Source organism: Artibeus jamaicensis, unplaced genomic scaffold, assembly GCF_021234435.1.
Source record: "Artibeus jamaicensis isolate MK-2021 breed Jamaican fruit bat unplaced genomic scaffold, CSHL_Jam_final contig_1015, whole genome shotgun sequence".
Taxonomy (NCBI): domain Eukaryota; kingdom Metazoa; phylum Chordata; class Mammalia; order Chiroptera; family Phyllostomidae; genus Artibeus; species Artibeus jamaicensis.
Genome location: NW_026521194.1, coordinates 8,554,532 through 8,574,777, shown reverse-complemented (window position 1 = coordinate 8,574,777; position 20,246 = coordinate 8,554,532). Strand labels below are relative to the sequence as shown.

Sequence of the window (20,246 nt, the reverse complement as noted above, 5' to 3'; positions counted from 1 at the left end):
GAATGTAAGTCTGTACAGTTGACAAGACGCTTGCAGAGGTGAAACTGCTGCCTCAGCTCCAGACGAACGCCAGGGCGGCAGGGGAATCCTCTGCCCGTATCTGAACTTGCCACTCTTAACCACAAAGAACAGACTGCACCAGGGGCTGCTGACAGTTGGTCAGGGAGCAGTATGTGTAAAATCTGTTTCTGGAGTGATCTTTGACCTTTCCGAATTGGTTGGTGAGGAGGAAGGTATTGGCGTGTGTCTCTGCCACCCCCAGAGTCGTCTTATTCCTAGCCACACTGGTGATAGGTGAGGGAAGGAAGCCACTCTTGTAAAGTCGTGGTTGGGGAGAGAGGAGGTGGGTGTTTTGTTGTTGTTTTTGGTTTCTTTGAGGAGAGAGGAAAGAGCTCTCTGAGTGGGAGAGTGGCAACACATGAGCAGACTCACGGTGATGGGCCTTAACGTCCCAGTCCTTGGGATTTCACCAGTCCCAACCCTGTCACCAGGTTTGATCACAGCGAGGACAGCAGGAAAACCGCTGAAAACACCCTAGGACTCCAGTGTTCTTCTCTCAGAGCCCCAGAGGATGACCAAAACAGATCACCCAAGAAACAGCGAGGTGGAACTGTTGCTTCCTGGAGGACCACTGTAGCGGCAGCGGGTCTGCCCCCCTGGCTCTGTCCCATTCCCAGTCGTCTCTCTCCCCTCAGGCTGACGGACTTCAAGGATGCAGCCGCTGCCTTTGGAGATGTGTGGCACCGCACCTGAGCTGGGCCATGAGGTCATGCGGCCGTGAGGTGGGCCCCTCATGGCCTCAACAGGAACAGAGCACCTACAGTATTGGTCTCCGCCAGGGAAACGGCTTTAAACAGAGCGGTCCCTCGGGCACAGTGCCTGCCCTGCCACCCGAGAAACCCTCTGAGGGCAAGGCCTGGTCTCAGGCTCAGCGACAGGTTAAGCCAGTCTGGAACCTGGAGAAGAAGCACGTGGGGACCCTTTCAGCAAGGTTAAGCCCACGCCTTTTGGGTGTCTCACCCCAGCCAGCGTATTTCTTTTGCCCCAGAACTTCATGTAGCTCTGGGACCACAGCTGCCCTTACAGGCCATCGCAGCTCCTGGTACCAGCCTTCTCTGTGGGTACCCGGCTTGTTCAGCAATACCCTGCTGTACCGCCGCTCCAGCTGGGGGCACAGAACTTATCGGCATCTGCAGTCTTTCTGCTTACATTCAAGCCCATCAGAAAAAAGACCTTTTCCTTTCCCTCAAAAGCACCTTCCTGTCAGACTCACTGCCAATAAAGCCACTTCTTTACCAGTCTCCGCCATGGCCCAGTCCATGGCATCCTGCCCCGCAGACCCATACCTCTCACTGGGAGCAGCAGGGGAAAACCATTCAGGGAAGAGACTGGCCTCTGCCATCTCAGGGAAGATGCTATCTCCACTCTCCTCCTCTTCCTACAAGCCTGTGCTAAGTAACAACTCCTTCATGCGGCCAAATAGCACTAAAGTGCCTTTCTCACAGGCCACAGAGGGCCTAAAGCCAGTATCCTCACCCAAGATCCAGCTTGTCTCCTGGAATCACGCAGGGGGCACTGGAGACTGTGTTCTCCAGCCTACTGAGCACAAGGTACCCAAGAGCAATGGCATTGTCCTACATGGTGCCCTCGCGCACGGCCCCCTGCCGACCCCTGGCTCCTTAGACACTTCCACCACCAGTGTTGCCTCCCCCCAGCACAACCAGGGTAACATAGCCGTGAAGGTAAAGCCACGTCCCTGTGGCCTGGATGGCGACTCTGTCCCTCAGCTTCTAACCAAGGAGGTTCAATTCACTGAGGCTGTGAGGAAGTTCAATACAAGTGGCTTTGAGAAGCTGAGGCCAGGCTACCAGTTTGAATCATCTGGCTCAGTGAACCCCAGCTTGCAGTGGAGTCTCCTCAACAGGAACAGTCGGTGGAAACCTCCCGTGGTGGGCCAGCAGCTGCCTCCGGAGGGTGCTGGGGCAGCCAGGGTCCTCCCTGGAACCTCGGACACCTTGCAGTTGGACAGTACAGTCATTTGTACCAAACGCATCAGCATTCACCTCCTTGCCTCACACAAAGGCGGGCTCAGCCGCAGCCCTGCCCATGGTTCTGTGATCGACTCCTCACCACTTGGAGAAGACAAAACACCAGTTCTGCCTTGTCCCCGCCAGCCCTTTGGCTTAGCTGATGTGGCCACCCGCCTCTCTTCCATCCATCTGGGCCACCTTGGGAAGGAGGGGCCTAAAGAAGCCAGGGAGCTAGACTCACCTGCTAAGGATATTGGGTAAGTTGGAGAGAGTTTTTTGTTCATTTAGATCAGTAAAATGCATATACCAAAATTTGCTGACACCAACCCAGTGTCTCTGAAGGTTGGTTCTATTTTTTAGCTGCCCAGAATTATGACTTTCACTTTAGGACAGAGGTCAGCAAACCACAGCCTTCAGGCCAAATCCCGCACACTGCCTGCTTCCGTAAGGTTTTACTGAAACGCAGCCTGACCCGTTGAGTTAATGTTGTCTGCGGCAGCTCCCTGTTGCAGTGATAGGGCTGACTAGTTGTGACAGACTGAGTGGCCCCAAAGCTGAAAATATTTACTGTCTGGTCCTTCAGAGGGAGAGTTTGCTGACCCCTACTCTGATTATAGCCAGGGAGAAAAAATAAAAATCCCAAACCTCACAAGTTGGCGTCTGTGACTTTTCTACTTGATTCCAAACCAAATCAGGTTGTCAGTCGTTCCTGGTAGGACAGCCCAGAGGTGGGACATGCACGTATGTACCTGGTTTCTTCTCCTGGCTCCCTGTCAACTGCCTTGGTTCACCGAGGCCTGCCTTGTTCTGAGTTCCCAGACAGCAGCCTAGGGACTTCGAAGTCCACTACCAAACATTCATGGATGGTGTTTGGGATGCACAGTTTTGGACTTATATGCCTTGAGGGACTTCAAAGAAGACAAAAGATATAGTGCCTCTCTGCAGAATGGGGGCTGTAGGGTTGAGGAACCATTATGGCCAGGCCTAAGCTCTGAGGACAAGAGAAGTGAAGTGTGAGATTCAGGCAAGAGACAGCAGGTTGGTGACTGGGGAAGAGACGAACAGTGGGGGATGATGAAACAGTGGGGTGACGAAGCAGTGAGAATCTATCTGTGACCTCTGTTATGGAATTGACTGGGCTGGGGGCATGATGCTTTCTTATAGTTCAGCTGCTGACCTCCAGCTAGACCAGGTTGAGGTTGAAGATCTAGAAGAAGAGCTGGTGGATGGTTTGGAAGACTGCTGTAGCCATGATGAAAATGAAGAGGAGGAAAGTAAGTAGGGGACCCTCTCACATCCAACTGGGCATTGGTCACCACCCACTAGGGAAGGGGGCTAACAGTTGTTACCAGTGGGTCTTTGACCCACTTTACCACCTGCATTCTTCATTTGCCTTGGGGATCCAAGGGTGGTGGGTAGTGGCTTTTGAGGGACTTGGTTCTCTAGTCCTCCTGCCCCACCAGTCTTGCCTTCTCCCCGCTGCTGTCGAGCTCGAGGAAGGCAGTGCAGGGCAGCAGGGTGGTGCTTGTGGCTCTGCAGGAAGGCTGAGCCAGTATGTCCAGGGAAGGGCCACCTGGGCTTGGTGGGTGTGTGTCGCAGCCTCTCCCATTTACAACCTCTCTGCTTCCCCCAACCTCCAGGAGAGTCGGAGCGCTCCTCCTTCAGTTCCGTCTCCTCCAGCGAGTCGGTAGCTGTGATCTCTCGGTGAGTGCTGGTTGTGTAGATCACTGGTAGATGCTCATTTTCTGTCTCTTTTAAGATTATAAAGAGATTAACCACCTAAGTCATCAGTGGCCCTGTTGACCTTCACTCATTTTTACCACATTTTTACATTTAGGACTTTAATGTTCAAATAAGGAGCAATGGAAGGCACCAGAAACATTTTGTCAACTGGACTTAAGAACAGTACCATGTTTCTTAGGCTACGATTCAGTCTTTAGGCTCCAAGAAATTGCTCATGTAAAAAGCAAATAATTCCAAAAAGTGGTTAGAAAGTGAATAATTAATGAAGAAACAGTGTTTGAGGTAAATTACTAGTTGGGCCACCCACGTGAGGACAGTTGCCACCTCGCGTTATACACGTGCTCCACTGTCAGAAGCAGCCCGAGACACACTTAACCACGGATTGCAGCCTTTGGAAATGCTCCCTTTGCTGCTTTCCGAGGTTAGTTTTGCATTGGGAAATAAGACTGGCATTGGCCTTAATAATAACAGGTTGAATTAAAAATTCTCCAGCTTTAATCCAGCTTTTTATCGACCGCCCTTGGTGGAGTCCCAGTGACACCGGTCTGCCTCTGACTAGGGGACCAGAAAGCTGCTCTTTAACGCAGACCCTTCTTTGGTGAAACAGGTAGCGGCAGGTGTTGCATCCAGTTGAGATGGGGCGTTAGGGGAGAGGAGGGCGTGCAGGACTGTTAGGGCATATCACTGGGCTCAAGATTTTTAGAACTTGCTACAGGATCGTACACACTACCTTTCAGGGTAGGAAGTTAACATTCTTCAGCAGCATCTCCTTTGTTCCCCTTACCACTTCCAACACTGTCTCTCAGTACGAGGCTCTGTCATCAATTATATTGTGTTGTTAAATATTTAAAAGACCCCCCCACCAGAGTATTGCATTGGCCAAAAAGTTTGTATGGTTTTTTCCATAAAATAAGAGACACGTTTTTCATTTTTCCAATAGCTTTACTGATTTGGATATTCTGAGTTATGTCAGCTATCTCACACATGGTAGAAGGTTGATTGGTTTGATCGCTGTCAGCCTCAGCTGGTCTGCCCAATCAGTGTTGTCCAGCGAGAAGTCTCCAGCGCGAAACGTCACAAACTGCTTTTGACATGTTTGATCAGTGCACAAATCTGTTTTGTTTTGGTTTTTTTTGCAGTTTCAGGTGCGTTTTTTCCTTTCTTGAAATAATAAAGCATAATGTGCTGAAAATGTTGTGTATATTCTTCTATCTTCAGTGTTAAAATGGTGACATAAAAATGCACCAATTTTGATGTTTTGGGTTTTTGTTTTAATACATGCTGATATGACAGCTGTCAAAATACAATCTAACAAAATTGTTTCAAATGAAGTTAAAGACAACTAAGCACTACTAGAGCTGTCTTACAGAAAAAAAACAAAAGAACTTTTTGGTCAACCTATACTAAACATTAAAGGTTTTTTTTTTCTCTTTAAAAATAACTTCTACTGAAAATATAAAAGTATATGTGTGTGTATGTGTGTGTGTGTATTTTTTTCTTGTGTGTGTGTATGCATAATTGATGAGTTCATTTTATTTTATTTTTAATTAAAAATTTCCATTCTGGCTTTAAGAAATTCAGCCACATGTATTGAGGCTTGCTTATTAACATGGGAGCATCCAGGCTCAGGTTGTCTCTCTGTGTGTCAGCTGGGCCTTAGATGAAGCTAAGAGTGGAAGTAGCTTTTCATGCCTTGGTTAGTATGGACAAAGCAAGCTGCATCTCTGAATATGACAGTGGCAGCAGCTCTGCCAATCATAGAGCCCCAAACCAGCAAGGAGGAGAGAGCTGTTGGGAAAGTGGAGAGACAGAGTTGGAATTTCTGTGAAGGTTGCTAGAAATCCTGTCACAGGTACCTTGTCTCTGGTGCGTCATTTCTGTTACTTTCAGCCTAACCCATCCTCCTTTCAGAAAAGCAAAGGTGCTTCTACTTGGATGTACTGGATGTTGACTAAGCACCTCCACTCTCTATAAGAGAAAGACATCTAACATGTAATTGAATTGACTTGGAGTTCCACCTTTTTCATGCTTAAGGGTGATTTAGGTTTGAGTTTTCAGGCCACTTCGAATCAGCTGCATAGTCTCTCATTTAACCTCTCTGATTTTATAAGATGAAATTCACAAAAGGTGTTGGTTAGTAATTTGTTCATTCATTAATTTAACTCCTACAAAATGCACAGAACTTCTTATTTATTTGAGGCTTAAAACATTATTTATCTGAGGCTTTTCAGACACGTGGAGGTTGAGGAATTCCAGCCACTTTGCATTTTAAGGATGACTAAAATCAGAAATGCTTTTGGATTGTTAAAATCTTATTTTTCTTTATGAAAAATGTACTTTTTTACAATATTATAGAATATTTGGCAATTACAGGAAGATCATTGAAAATATTGCTGCTTTTTCTCTAGCCAGTAATAGTTTATTGCATTTCTAGTTCCATATTTGTTTTTGTAAGAATCGTGTAACTTTAGAGATGGAGGTCATCAAGGCCAGCCTCTTTTCTCAGATGTCAAAGTCAAGGACCAGAGACATTAAGTATCTTGCAAGGTCATGGTTTGCAGCACTGCTGGACCAGAAGCCAAGTCTCTTGAGGACAAGTCCAATACACTTGAGAGGCAGCTAACAAAAAATTTCTGTCTTTTTATTATTAAACTTTTGATTTTGAGACTATTGTAGATTAATATGCAGTTAAAAGAAATAATTAGTAGAGATCCCAGAATTCTTTACGCAGTTTCCCCCATGGGAACCTCTTGCAAAACCATGGTATATTGTACAACCAAGACGTTAGTCAAGATGCATTTCCATTACTGCGAGAATCCCTGCCGGTGCTCCAATAGCCACACCTGTTTTCCTCCTACTCCATCCCCTCTTAGCCCCTGGCAACCACTAATTTGTCCCATAATTTTGTCATTTCAAGAATGTCACACAAATGAAACCTTTGGCCTTGGCTTTTTTTACTCAGCACATTCTGTGCCCCAGGTTGTTGCACGTGCCAATGGTTTGTTCCTTCTCATTGCCGAGCAGTATCCCGTGGTTCGGGCACAACCAGCTCGTTTGACCATTCACCTGTTGAAGGCTGTTTGGATTGTTTCAAGTTTTAGGCTATTATAAATAAACCGTCATGTACATATCTTTGCATGAACATCAGTCTTCATCTCTCTAAGATAAATGCCCAGGAGTGCATGTGTAGCTTTTTAAGAAACTGCCAAAATGTTTTCATTTTACATCCCTTTCTTTGCTTTTTATTTTTCAGTCATGGTTGACTTACACTATTGTCTGATTTCAGTTGTCTTAGTTTTTAAATTAACTCATTCTCCTTAGTGTTCAGATCTTAAGTCCTGATAGTAAATTAAAAGCCTTTTAAGCAAAATATTTTGGAAATGAGGAAGAGTTGAATTAATTGACATTATTTAATTGGGAGTTAATATTTAACTTGACACAGTACAGTTCACTAAAAACCTCTAAGGTTTAAAAGGCTCATGTTTTACATAACAGTGCCCACTTCTGTTGTGTTGCAGAATATAAGGTAGAATGGCTTTTTATAAACTAAGTAGTTTATACATTTTTTAAAAAGATTTTATTTATTTATTTTTAGAGAGAGGGGAAGGGAGGGAGAAAGAGAAGGATAGAAACATCAGTGTGTGGTTGCCTCTTATGTGGCCCCCACTGGGGACCTGGCCCGCAACCCAGGCGTGTGCCCTGACTGGGAATCGAACTGGCGACCCTTTGGGTTCACAGGCCAGGACTCAATCCACTGAACCACACCAGCCAGGGCTATAAATCTTAAATAGTAATATTTGTGGATCATATCAGCTCACTGTAGAGAGCAATACTCTTCTCTCTGTCTTTAGTGCTATTTGGAGAAATGGTCTGGGTCTGTCAGCTGGTACCTGACAGAGATATTCACTGTTTTGAGACCCCTCGAGGTAGCCTTGGCTGAGCTGTTGTTGAAATGACTGTGGGGACCCCGTGGTCCAGAGCCTCAGATTCCTAGATGTATTTACCATAGTGTTACATAAAAGTCAGGGGTCAAGTTATTTCCCAAACGGAGAAGAGCACTAATCAACCATGTTTATCTTCAGAGACACCTAAATATGGGTTAGAAGTATCACTGTTTCTTTTCTCTCTGTTGCTTTTTTCCTCCTTCTTTTAAAAAATCTGGACGCCTCATCTTAGATCTTTTCTGCCTTTTCTCTTTTTAAATTCTCCATGTTATCCATTCTCTCTCTTCATTTATTTCTCTTTGACTTAGTGTAGCATACTACTAGTATCTACGCTAAGTATCTACTTGTATCACCCTCTGCCAGTGCCCACCAACCTCATTACCTGCCCTCAGAACCATTCTTTGCAGGGATTTCCCCATCCCGTGGCTCGTAAAAGGGAATTCTGGAACTGTACCACAGAATGAAGTATTGGAAAGCCTTCTTTAGGTGACATTTCATGGTGTGGCTGCAGATAAGTTAGCCCTGGCACCTTATTGATTAATATTTGCTAACTAATTATCAAACACTTGTGTTTGTATTATAGAAGTACAGTTTAAAACACAGCGCCTCCACGGAAATTATGTGTAATAGTAACAGTGCTTCAGGGCTGCAGCTTTCCCTTCCAGAACCACATGTCTGTTTCTCTTCCTAGGGGCTGTGTGGAGGCTGCGACCAAACCTCTTTCCAATGAGAAAGTTGTCCGACCAGCGCTCACCTACAGTCTCTTTCCCAACGTGCCTCCTACCATCTATTTTGGCACTCGGGATGAGAAAGGTAAACCTGGCAAGTGTGTGAGCCCAGGAGAGCCCCCGGAAGGATGCTAGTGAAAGAAGTTGGGAGCAGGTGGCAAAACGGTGGGGAGGGGCTTTCCAGGCAGCTGTGCTCGGTTCCCTGCCTGGTTCTCCGGACCGGTGTGGGGACCTTTTTCTTGTTCATCCTTGAGCTGATCCTTCTCAGCCCCATAATCTTAGACTTCGTTCTTGCCCTCTAACCTTGTTTCTTTCCCCTTTCAACCTCCCCTCCTTTTTGTGTTTCTCACTCCTGTGCATCCCCCTTTCTTCCCCAAAGTGTACTCCTTTGAGACTCAGATCACGAACCATACTTAGTGACTTTTCTACCCAGCGAAGGTTGAGCAACAGTGCCATCTTTCCCTTCGTCTAACCATGACTCTTCTGCTCTTCTCCATGCCCACTGTCCCCAGTGGAGAAGCTTCCCTGGGAGCAGAGGAAGCTGCTCCGGTGGAAGATGAGCACAGTGACCCCCAACATTGTCAAGCAGACCATCGGACGGTCGCACTTCAAAACCAGCAAGAGTGAGTCACTCGTCTTACTGTGAGCCTGTGCTCAGCCCCAGCAGATGGGCAGGAAGAGAACCCTAGGTACCTCCTGCAGTGCGGGGATCCTGCCTTGAGGTTGCCGGCCTTATAGGAGGACACAGCTCTGAACTCCCTCTGGACTAGAGCTTATTGCTCAAAATTGCAAGAAAGGGGGCCATCGTTCAATCCCTGACCCCGGGGCCTCATGTAGGACGGCTCCATGGTGCCTCTTAGAAAAGAGGGTCTAGGAGCTATGCCCAGGCCCAGTGGTATTTCTGGGGCCTCTGGGCCTCTCCCTCCCAGGGCCTGACTCCCCGATGTCCCTTCTATAGGAAATGATGACTGGCTGGGCTGCTGGGGTCACCACATGAAGTCTCCCAGTTTCCGATCCATTCTGGGGCATCAGAAGGTAGGGGCCCCTCCCGGGGCGTTCTTCAGGGCTTTGTTCTAGACAGGAGGAGACTGGTATTGGGGGAGGAGCTGGATGGCACAAAGTCAGGAGGGCTCACAGAGTGGACAGTGCACAGGAGAGGGGGCAGCGTGAGACCCTAGCAGCTCACATGCGCTTAGTGGTCCAGCTGCAATGACGTGGGTAGTCGCAGCCTCTCAGAGACACTTTATTCTCTAATGTGTCTTGAGATGCAGTGTCTGTTATTATGTTTCTCCTGTATCCGATACACCTTTGCTCCCTTCCTCCCTTCCTCCAAGCCAAATATCTGTAAAGAGGACTCTGGTCTCACATTGGAACAAATGGTGGGCCCCTTTCCCTTCTCCTCACTGAAGGCCAGGCACTTTTCTGTCTTTGTCCTGTAGGCTGTCATGGAAACAGCTTTTTCTTTGCATTCAAGGTGGATATCATGTCTTCCTTAAGCAATGTTATGTGTCATGAACTATCAACTCCTAGAAGTCACTAAATTTCATTGTTTTGTTAGTCTTTTAATCATCTGTTGGTGAGTGTTCAGCAGCTGAATACTTGAGGCCCTGGGACAGTGATAACAAGATGAACAGGCACTGAGGAAGTTGGAATGGGATAGTGTGTCCCACCATCTTCCTCGGGGTCTTACCTGGGTCCTCTCCCTGCTCTCACCCTTTGTCCCTCCGGTAGCTAAACCACTTCCCGGGTTCATTCCAAATTGGGCGGAAGGACCGGCTGTGGCGGAACCTATCCCGCATGCAGAGCCGCTTTGGCAAGAAGGAGTTCAGTTTCTTCCCCCAGTCCTTCATCCTGCCCCAGGATGCCAAGCTCCTGCGCAAAGCCTGGGAGAGCAGCAGCCGCCAGAAGTGGATTGTTAAACCAGTGAGTGGGTCACAGTGGGGTGGTAGGCCATTGTCTGAGAGCGAGAACAACAGAGTATAGGCCACGAGCAAATCTCACCTCCTTTGCACTTGACTTCTAGCCAGCATCCGCTCGAGGCATTGGCATCCAGGTCATTCACAAGTGGAGTCAGCTCCCTAAGCGAAGGCCCCTTCTGGTACAGAGGTGAGTCTGTCTCCAGCTCAGATCCCACTCCCCACCCTATTTCTCATTTCCTCACCCCAAAGGTTCCCTTTTTACCATGTTTTTGAGTCCTTTGTCTGCCCAGCCAAAGACCATCCTCGGCCAGGTGTTTTTGGTCTTCATCTCAGGGACTGTTGGCTGGCTTTTGCCGTGGCTCAGTTACCCGCTGAGCCCTGTCCCATCTGTCGTGTTCCTGAAGCCAGCCTTTCCCTATGTAGGTATCTGCACAAACCCTACCTCATCAGTGGCAGCAAATTTGATCTGCGCATCTATGTTTACGTCACCTCCTATGATCCTCTGCGGATTTACCTCTTTTCAGATGGGCTCGTCCGCTTTGCCAGTTGCAAGTATGTGGCAGTGGTGAGGTGTCACCCTAACAGTGTTGGGGATTTGCTTTCCTGAGAGGAGGGGAAACCAGAGGAAACCACAGAAAAATAACACACGTTTTGGTAGTTTCTGTTAGCGTGGAAGATGGCGGAGTATATTTGGGAAAGCCCAGTCTTCCTTTTCTCCTCTGTATCTCCTTTTACACAGAACACCTTGTTCCTGACACATCTGATCACCAAACATATGGGGTTTTTTCCCTACACCAAGCTAATCTCTGCTCTACTAGCTGGGTGTTGCACAGTGTAGCTCAATTCTGATACCGTCTTTCTGGATATAGCATCAGACCCCATAGGTTAAAGGCTCAGCATCGTGAGACTCCCCACTGCCCACTGCAGATGCTAGTCATGAGATGCCACGTGTGCTTCTGACCCAGCAGCTGTAAACCAGAAATTTCCATGACCCCCTCCTAGGGTTCTGTTAGCTGGGTAGGGTGGCTCACAAAACTCAGGAAAATGGTTGGTTTATACTTACTGGTTTATTACAAAACAGTATAAATAGGATACAGATGCACATCCAGATGGAAGAGGTGTACAGGGCAAGGCACATGGGAAGGGAAGCTTTCGTGCCGTCTCTGGGTGCACTGTTCTCCCACCCCCTCCATGTGTTCACTTACCTGGACACTCTCCGAACCCCGTACTTCTAGGACTTATGGAGGCTTTATCACAGGCCTCGGTGGCTCATTCACTCCATCTGCAGCCCATCTCCCTTCTCAAGAGAATGGGGGGCCAGGCTGAAAATTCCAAGCTTCTAATCATGGTTTGGCCTTTCTGGTGACCAGCCCTCATCCAAAGTCTCCTCATAGGAATAAAATACTCTGTTACCCAGCACACCACAAGGGTTTTAGGAGCCCTGTGTCAGGAACCAGGGCCAAAGGCCAAATAGTAGAACAGAAGGTGCTCCCAGTGCTCTTAACACTTAGGATTTATGAGGGTTTCAGGAACTCAGGAATTGGGGACAAAGACCGATATTTATGCATTTCTTATTATAAATCTAATAGCACATGAGGAAGGAGAGATAAGGAGGTCCTCGACTTCACTGAATCTCACGGAGGGTCTGGTGGGACTGAGGTGGATAAAGGGGAGGAGTTCAGCTGTGGTTCTAGAAACCTTCCCAACAGACATACTCTGAGGCTCTCGTGCATCTGAAAGGATCTGCCTGCTTGTCCTTCACCTCCTCAGGATTTGGGGAGACGTTTGGACCATTGTCTGACTGCCGTCTCACCTTCTTACCTCTGCCTTTCTCCTCCCTACTTGCAGGTACTCCCCTTCCATGAAGAGCCTCAGCAACAAGTTCATGCACCTGACCAACTACAGCGTCAATAAAAAGAATACTGAGTACCAGGCAAATGCGGATGAAACAGCCTGCCAGGGCCACAAATGGTACCAGACAGTGTCCCCGTGAAGTAGAGACCTAGAGGAGCATGGGGTTCTGGGGTCTGGGGAGGTTCGGGGAGACGGTGAATGGAAGATTAAAATGAGACTCAAAGATGATATAAACACTTGGCAATTCAAGTTGGTCTGTTTGTATCCAGGCTCACCTCTGTCTTTATTTAAAACATCATAAGAAGAGATATGAAGAAAATATTTTTGTGCTGCTTATTTCTTTTTTCTCTTCATCACTCAACTCATAGACTACAACTCCAAATACTCCCACCGCCCCTTCCATGTTGCAGGGCACTGAAGGCTTTATGGAACTACCTGAGCCAGAAGGGAGTCAATAGCGACGCCATCTGGGAGAAGATAAAGGATGTTGTTGTCAAAACCATCATCTCGTGAGTCCCACGCTGGTGTGGGGCCTGCCACTAAATGCCCTCTTTTCTCATGGGTCCCACACTGCTGTGCTCTAGACTTTTGACTGAGCTGTGGTTCAGTTTCTGAGAATAGGGAGGAGTGGACAGAATTAAATGCTGCTCTTCTCCTGAAACCCATCCCTAGAAGCAGTCCCCAGATCAGAGGCCTCTCTTGAGAGCTGCTTTTTTCTGGGTTGCTGCTGCTCTCCCATCTTTGGGCCACCCCACTGGCGGGGCAGCTCTGGGTAAGGCCCTCCTCCTCCCTGTGGCCAGGTCGGAACCCTACGTGACCAGTCTGCTGAAGATGTACGTGCGACGGCCCTATAGCTGCCACGAGCTCTTTGGTTTCGACATCATGCTGGATGAGAACCTCAAGCCCTGGGTCCTGGAAGTCAACATTTCCCCAAGGTGGGTGGTGTTCTCAAGGCACTGACAGTAGGACCCTTTCTTTAGCCTCCTGGTCCTGTTTCCTCTCCAGTCTTGCTGACTTTGGGAAGACCTTTCCCTCGTTAGAATTTGTGTTTTCCCTTCACCATCCGTTTGTTTGCTCATTTACTCGTTCTGTGCCATTATCTCAGGGGTTTTTGTGGATGAAGAGAATTGTTTAAAATTGTTCTTTTGGCCTTGGCCGGTGTGGCTCAGTTAATTGGATATCTTCCTGTATACCAGACATTTCCCAGTCAGGGCACTTACCTAGATTGCGGGTTCAATCCCAGGTCAAGGCACATATGGGAGGCAACCAATAGATGTATTGCCCCTCTCACATCAGTGTTTCTTTCTCTCACTATCTCTCTCTCTCCCTTCCACTCTCTCTAAAGTCAGTAAACATTAAAAAACGTTTTTTAATCGTGTTTTCAACTTGCTGCCCCCACTTGCTCTCCCCTGGTGAATGGAGGTCATGGGCAAGGACCACCCTGAGTGAGGTTATTCACTGTCCGTGGGGCAAGAAGACCCCATGGTGGTGCTCACGAGTTTGAGTGTGAGAGCCCGTTGAGCCTCGGGAAGCCAGAGAGTAAGTGGGGCTAGCACTGACTTGCACATGGGATGGGAACCAGTTTGGAGTGTATTTTTAGCACTCTTTGCATCCTTTCTCGAAGCCTCCACTCCAACTCTCCGTTGGACATCAGCATCAAAGGCCAGATGATCCGTGACCTTCTGAACCTGGCGGGCTTTGTCCTGCCCAACGCCGAGGATAATTCCAGCTCCAGCAGTTCCAGCAGCTCCACCACCAGGTCAGCCTCCTCGCTTCTCCGTGGCTTGGCTGGCAGCATGAACAGCCCCGTGATGAGTGTGAGAAGGGATGGTGCCGGGCACTCCCACCTGCTTGGTCTCCTTTGCTGCTCCACTTGCCCCGTAGATGTGTAGTCTGCCCACACACCTCTGTCACCTCTGTGTCCCTAAACGCACATTTGGTTATGCTGCTCACCCACTCAGGAATCTACAGGGTCTGGGGACTCAGCTGTCAGCTCTTCTCGTGGATATTCAAGGCCCCAGCCTCATTTTCCCAGGCACCCCTCCCTTCACCCCTCTTCTGCTTCCTATGCTCTGACAAACCAGATCCCCCAAAGAACCTCAAGGTTGGAAGGACCCAAGAGATCAGTTAAGCCAGTCTCCTCTCTGACATGTTTGTTACCTCATTGTTTCCTCATAGTGTCCCCTCCTTGGCTCATGGTTTTTCTTCCCCTTGAAATTCCCTGCAGCCAGACCTCCCTATTTTGACTCCTTCCATCCATCAAAGCCTAACTCAAGGTGATGTAGTTACAGAGCCAGCCCAGTGGGCTGTCTCCTCCATACTCCAAACCACTTGGAACCCCTCTTGAGGGAGGGGAGCCAGTATTTAGCCGGTACTGCTGTGTGTAAGGAAAACCTGAAACTTATCCCCACAACAGCCCCATGAGGCTGATACTGGCATCCTTGGTTACAGAAGAGGAAGCTGAACACCACTGCAATTAAGTAGCCCATCTAAGGTTATTCAGCCACCAAGGGGTAGAGCTGGAATTCAATTCTGAAGTTGCCAGTTGCAAAACTTGTTTCCCCACCATACTTTAGACTCACGTGTGGCTCTGTGCTATAGCCATTCAGCATTCGACACCCGCCATCCCATGATCTCCCAGGAGGCCGTGTTTGTGTCTCTCTCAGTAGTATTTGCAGTGCTGTGGATGATGACACTGAGGTGCAGGGAGGTCAAGAAATTTGTCCAGGATCACACAGCCATAGGGTTGAGCTGGCTATTTAGTAAGTGTTCACTAAACTGAAGTATGCAGCAGTTATTCCAGGGTTTCTTTTTTTTTCTTTTAACTTTTGAAATACAACCTAAAGAGAGCACGTTGTACTCCTTAAGTTCTTCCATGGTGCTTGCTTTGACTTTCAAGGAGGCTGCCTGAATGGAGTATATTGCAGTCCAACCTTCTCAAATAACATCTGTCCATGTTTCTTTGTCTCATTTTGAGAAGGCTGTCTTCCTAGGCTGGACACACTTTCCACACATCCTCGGTTTGTGAAACTGCTGATCTTACCCTTCCCCCCTTCCCGCCCCCTTCCCTAGCCTGCCCAGCTGCCCCAGGGACAAATGTCGGATGGCCCCGGAGCAGTTCACTGCACAGAAGTTGAAGAAAGCCTATTACCTGACCCAAAAAATTCCTGATCAGGTAGGAGATTACCTCCCCAGTGCTAGCCGAAAGCTTCCCTGTGCAAGCATTTGGAACCCCAGGGCAACCATTTTTTCTCCTGCCTAGGGCAGAGTTTGCTAACTCAGCTCCACAACCTCCTTGGCGTGCAGAGATACATTGGCATGCATGTCATTCTAGGAGAGAAATGGTGGCCTTTACCATGTGTACAAAAACCACCGCTCTCGGCAAAATGCTCCACTAGCCCACCTTTGTCCTCAGAGCTGTGGACCCTTGGGGTTTCTTTCCCTGAGGTTCAGTGAACCCCTGGACGGCTTGGCTCCAGTCAGATGAGCGAGCCTGGTGGAAGAGTGGCAGACACGGGCTGTTGCCACATCTGAGTTGCTGGATTCTGATACTGATCTCATCCCACAGATCACTTAACCTCTGTGCCCCGGTGGCTCCCCTCGCCCTGACCCAGAGTATCTTCATCCCCCAGCTAGGCTCAGTAGACTTGGGAACAGATGAGGTCCAGAGCTGACCATCAGGCCGCCTTGGTGGTCCCCCGAGAATCCCGGGGCTCTGTGACCCTAGTTGTCCTCCCTGTCCCCAGCTTCTTCATTCTCTGCCCATGGCTTATATATCCTTTTCATCCCTATTCCTTGGGCTGTAGGACTTTTATTCGTCTGTGCTGGATATCCTGACACCAGATGACGTTCAGGTTCTGGTCCAGATGGAGGATGAGTTTTCTCGCCGGGGTCAATTTGAACGAATTTTTCCTTCTCGAATATCTTCTCGATATCTCCGCTTTTTTGAGCAGCCACGATATTTCAACATTCTCACCACCCAGTGGGAACAGAAGTACCATGGCAACAAGCTCAAAGGTGATGTGTCCTCCCTGCCCACAGGAAGGGATGTTTAGTGAGAAATTAAATCTCTGTAGACCAAGAAATGGGCCTTCCTGGCAAGAAGAATTGGCCAATTGATTCCACCTTCTTAAGTCCCACCCCTGCTAATCTTGTCTTAGGAGTAGATCTGCTTCGGAGTTGGTGCTACAAAGGGTTCCACACAGGAGCCATCTCTGAGCCTGTTCCACTGGTGAGTGATGCCCTGGGAGGGAGGGGTCAGCTCCATCTCAGGCTCCTCCCTCCTCTGCCCAAGGAGTGCAGCCTGGGTTGGGCAGGTGTCCAGATGCTCTCACTTCTCCCTGAGGCCTTTCCTTGTCAAAAGGAATAGTTGGCTCTAGGATTCCCTGGGTACCTTTATTTCAATGGTCAGAAAGTGCTTTGTGGCCTCAACTTTTTGTCTGAACAGGGAGAAAACCAAGACTTTTTCCCATAGGGTCCCAGGCCTGGAGGGTGGGGGAGGGGAGAGCCCCATGGTCATCGCTCAGAGGCAGAGCTGGGAGAGAGTGCCCTGACCCCAGACAGCTCAGCCTCATTGTTTCCTTTGCTCCCAGTGGTCTTTCCCGACATCACCTCTGACTGTCCCAAAGGGTGACGACGTGACTCTCAGTGCTTCACCCGAGCCAGAGACTGGCATGCTGGGGTGAGTGCTGCCTGGGTGAGGGGCGGGTGTTGGGTGTGAGTTCAGAGACTTTTCAAAAATATTTAATTACAGTTGATGTACAATATTACATTAATTGTGTGAGTTTGGGGAGTTTCGTTCCTTTCTTTCTGCCCGGATTATGAGATCTGCCTGGTGGCTGTTGGGATGCCCAGGAAGCTTTGCTGAGCAGAGTCATCTGCAGAAGTGGCCACTTTTAGCCATAGTCACTAGCTGTAGGAAACCTATAGCCTCACACACATTCACACCTACACTGAAGCTCTCAAGCCTTCAGACAAATAAAATATATTTTACAGTCATTTAGACCTGCCTCTAATTGTGGTCTATAACACCATAATGTCACGAATGCCTGGTCCAGACTGAGGGCAGATCACAAGTTGAAGTCTCAGCCATTTCTTTGTCCCCGTTCCCTTCAGAAGACGCAGCTCTTCCGAGGGAATCCCACCGCTCTGTGAAGATGGGGCTCCACCCAAGCCCAGGAAGACCCACGCTCGCCTTTTTTTTCCTCTTCCCCCAGGAAACCTACTTCCTCAAAAGACAGCGAGGACACTAGCAACGAGCCCAGCCTTTCCACGCAGATCCTGCCTGTACACAAGTACTCTGGGAAGACTTCGAGATTCTCTGCTTCCCCCATGTCCCAGTCAACCGGTGACTCACTCCTGGCTGCTGTGAGCCCGTGACTGGCCTCTTTCACTAGCCCCTGCCCAGGAGCACCAGCGTTAGCTACCTCACAGGAACTGGCCTGCTGGCTGGCCCGAACCCCCACGCCCTCCACCTCACCCCTCTTCAGAGTATTTTTTGAAATGGATGAATTACAGAGATGGGTGTCCGGAGGGCTGGCAGGGTAGTGGGGGTGGGGAGGGGGTCAGGAAGGTTCACCGGATGGTACGTCATATCGCAGCAGAGAAGCCAGTGATGGCCACTCAGTCTTATAAAGCGGGTTTGGTTTCTGCCTTCAGAGAGCCGTGTGTGGTTTGTTGTAGGCCTCGGTGCACTGATCGAATTAGAGTTAAGGGGAGAAGACAGGCCTGAGGTCCTTTGAAACGGAGGAGGTTCCCCTGAAGGTTCGCATTTCCTCTCTCGTCGCCCTTTCTCCTTTCCCCGCCCTCTGTCCTGAGGAGCCACTTTCAGAAACCTCCAGACTTCTGCACACAGGGAGCGGCTAGGACGTGACGACACCGTTTCCTGTTAGGCTAGTCCTGCGAGCTTCCCCACCTGCAGACCATTTGTCTTTTCATAGATCCGCCTGCCAGTAGCCCTGGGTCTTCCTATTCTGACTTCATGTCACTGCTTGGTCAGCCTTCTAGACTTCTCAGTCATGGGCGTTACCTCTTCAGCTCTTGCTTTTCCGAGGGGAAGAGGCTCTGTGAACTTTGTGCATTTCCTACAGCCCCAGTGAAGGAACCTCGATAATGCCAGTTGGTTGCCTGTGTCCATATATGCGAGGACACATCCCTGTGGGAGTGTGGAGGGGACTGCGATTTCCCCACAACCCCCAGGAAGGCTCCCATTGTGTTTACTCCCTTTGCCATCTCTGATTGGGCTCACGGGTCACACGGACAGGCAGAGGCTGCTGCTGTGGCAGAGGGGTTCCAGGAGCAGTCACCATTGTAGGACGGGTTTCCAGTCGGACTGTGGGCTAAACTCTTGTACTCTCAACTGAATCTACCTCTCCCCAAGACTCAGTACAGCAGTGACTGTTGAATACATTTGACTGAGTGAACCATCCAGACAGATCTCCAAGGACACGAGCACCTGAGCCAGAAAGTCTACCCCTGGACTCCTGGGGCAGGGTGGAGTCCAGGGGATGAAAGGTGGGAGAGCTTGGATCAGAAAGGTGGTTTTCACTCGAGCTACACTGCTCCTCAGTTTGGCACTTCCTGGTTGCTGCTCGCCCCCTCCCTGGCCTCATGATCCCTTTACTTCATTTTTCTAGCTGCAGGGCTCAGCGGGAAGCCAACTGGCCCCTGTCTGTGACATCCAAGTTTTCCCCATTGCACATCAGGCAGAGGTTCACAGTCCCACTCTGGGCTCTGCCTTCATTCTCTGAGCCCCGGAAAGATGGAGGCCATCCTGTTTCATAGCTCCTGGAGTGCTGTGGCAAGCTGGGATGGAGCCAAGGGAAAGTCTCCAAGAGGCCTCACTAGGTAAGGCCACACAGGTAGGTGGCTGTGCTGGCCAGTGTGAAGGCCGCGTGGACAGTTGGGAAGGAAGCTCGGTGGCAGAGCGCTGGGGGCAGCTCCTGCTGCTCCATAGTAAGGACTTCAAGTTCAGGCCCAGCAGAAGTCACTGATGCCAACTCCCTCTTGTTCTACGTCAGTGCAGAAGTGTCACAATGAATCTTGTGTCGAGGACGGTAAGCAGCCTTCCTAAGAAAACTAGCCACCTGCTTAAGCAGTTTTGTCCTCTGGTCTAGGGCTTAGGTGTAGAGGCCTGCCTTCCCGAGCTGGTTTAGTCCTTGGAAACCAGCTTCAGTTCTTTGGCCTGCCTTTCAAGCATCCTGACAGCACAGCCAGGCCATCTCCATCTGTGTGGCTGGAGAGGGGACCGGCATTGCAGCGTAATGGAAATGCAGATGGGGCAGGCAGGACTTAGGAAATCAAATGACTGATGAAAATAGAGTGGCCTTGGTGTAAGATCTGTTTATACATACATTGTTTTTAATTTTCATCACATTTGAGTATCCGATAGATGCGTTTTGCTGGGTGGGAGGAGGAATGGGGCTTATGTATCCTATTTCCATTTCACCCTTGACAGAAAATTAAATCTTACTAAGCTTTCTGCATACTTACTTAGCAACACCTACCCACAGGATAAGGAACTCAGCTAAATAAGGAATTTTGGAGAAGTAGTGAGGTTTCTTTGAAAGTTTAAATTTGGGATTGTAGTAGAATAAATGTCAAAACATGTTGGTGGTTTTCCTAAGTTGATAACTCACCCAGTCCCTGTTTGGAGAAAGGGGCATGCAGTACGGAGTATTTCTGGAGCCCTGGAGTGAGGATTCGGGGTAGCGGGCCAGGCGGGTGGTCACTGTTGCTGTGTGCTGTAGACTGACCCAGGGTGGGTGACAAACTCAGCGACTCCGAGTGAACAGCGGTGAAGAGATGGCACCGTGCTGAGAAACGAGCCAAGCTGACCTGGGTTCAGAGCTCAGTCCTGCCACGTGGCCTCAGCTGCTGTTTAACTTCTGCGTCTTTTTAAAAATAATATGAATATAATACCTACACTACAGGATTGTGAAAATTAAGTAAAACAGTAAAATGTTACTTAGGACTTAAGAGGGTACTTACTTGATGGTTACCCCTCCCTTCCCTTGCTCTCCAAAACCT

General features: G+C 49.0%; 1 protein-coding gene across 1 annotated transcript in view; it reads left to right on the top strand.

The window, feature by feature from the left end:
• TTLL4 (tubulin tyrosine ligase like 4) overlaps positions 1-19,799 on the top strand; it is a 37,092-nt gene extending 17,293 nt beyond the window's left edge. Inside the window, 19 exon segments of the mRNA XM_053668855.1 lie at positions 492-817; positions 819-2,287; positions 3,195-3,304; positions 3,671-3,734; positions 8,409-8,530; positions 8,958-9,068; positions 9,404-9,480; positions 10,177-10,368; positions 10,469-10,551; positions 10,788-10,916; positions 12,213-12,335; positions 12,629-12,727; positions 13,019-13,153; positions 13,843-13,977; positions 15,291-15,393; positions 16,025-16,235; positions 16,379-16,449; positions 16,811-16,899; positions 17,435-19,799. Of these exon segments, the coding sequence (XP_053524830.1) occupies positions 794-817; positions 819-2,287; positions 3,195-3,304; positions 3,671-3,734; positions 8,409-8,530; positions 8,958-9,068; positions 9,404-9,480; positions 10,177-10,368; positions 10,469-10,551; positions 10,788-10,916; positions 12,213-12,335; positions 12,629-12,727; positions 13,019-13,153; positions 13,843-13,977; positions 15,291-15,393; positions 16,025-16,235; positions 16,379-16,449; positions 16,811-16,899; positions 17,435-17,597 (3,510 nt within the window). The 5' untranslated portion in view covers positions 492-793 and the 3' untranslated portion in view covers positions 17,598-19,799.
• Positions 19,800-20,246: the final 447 nt, after the last annotated feature.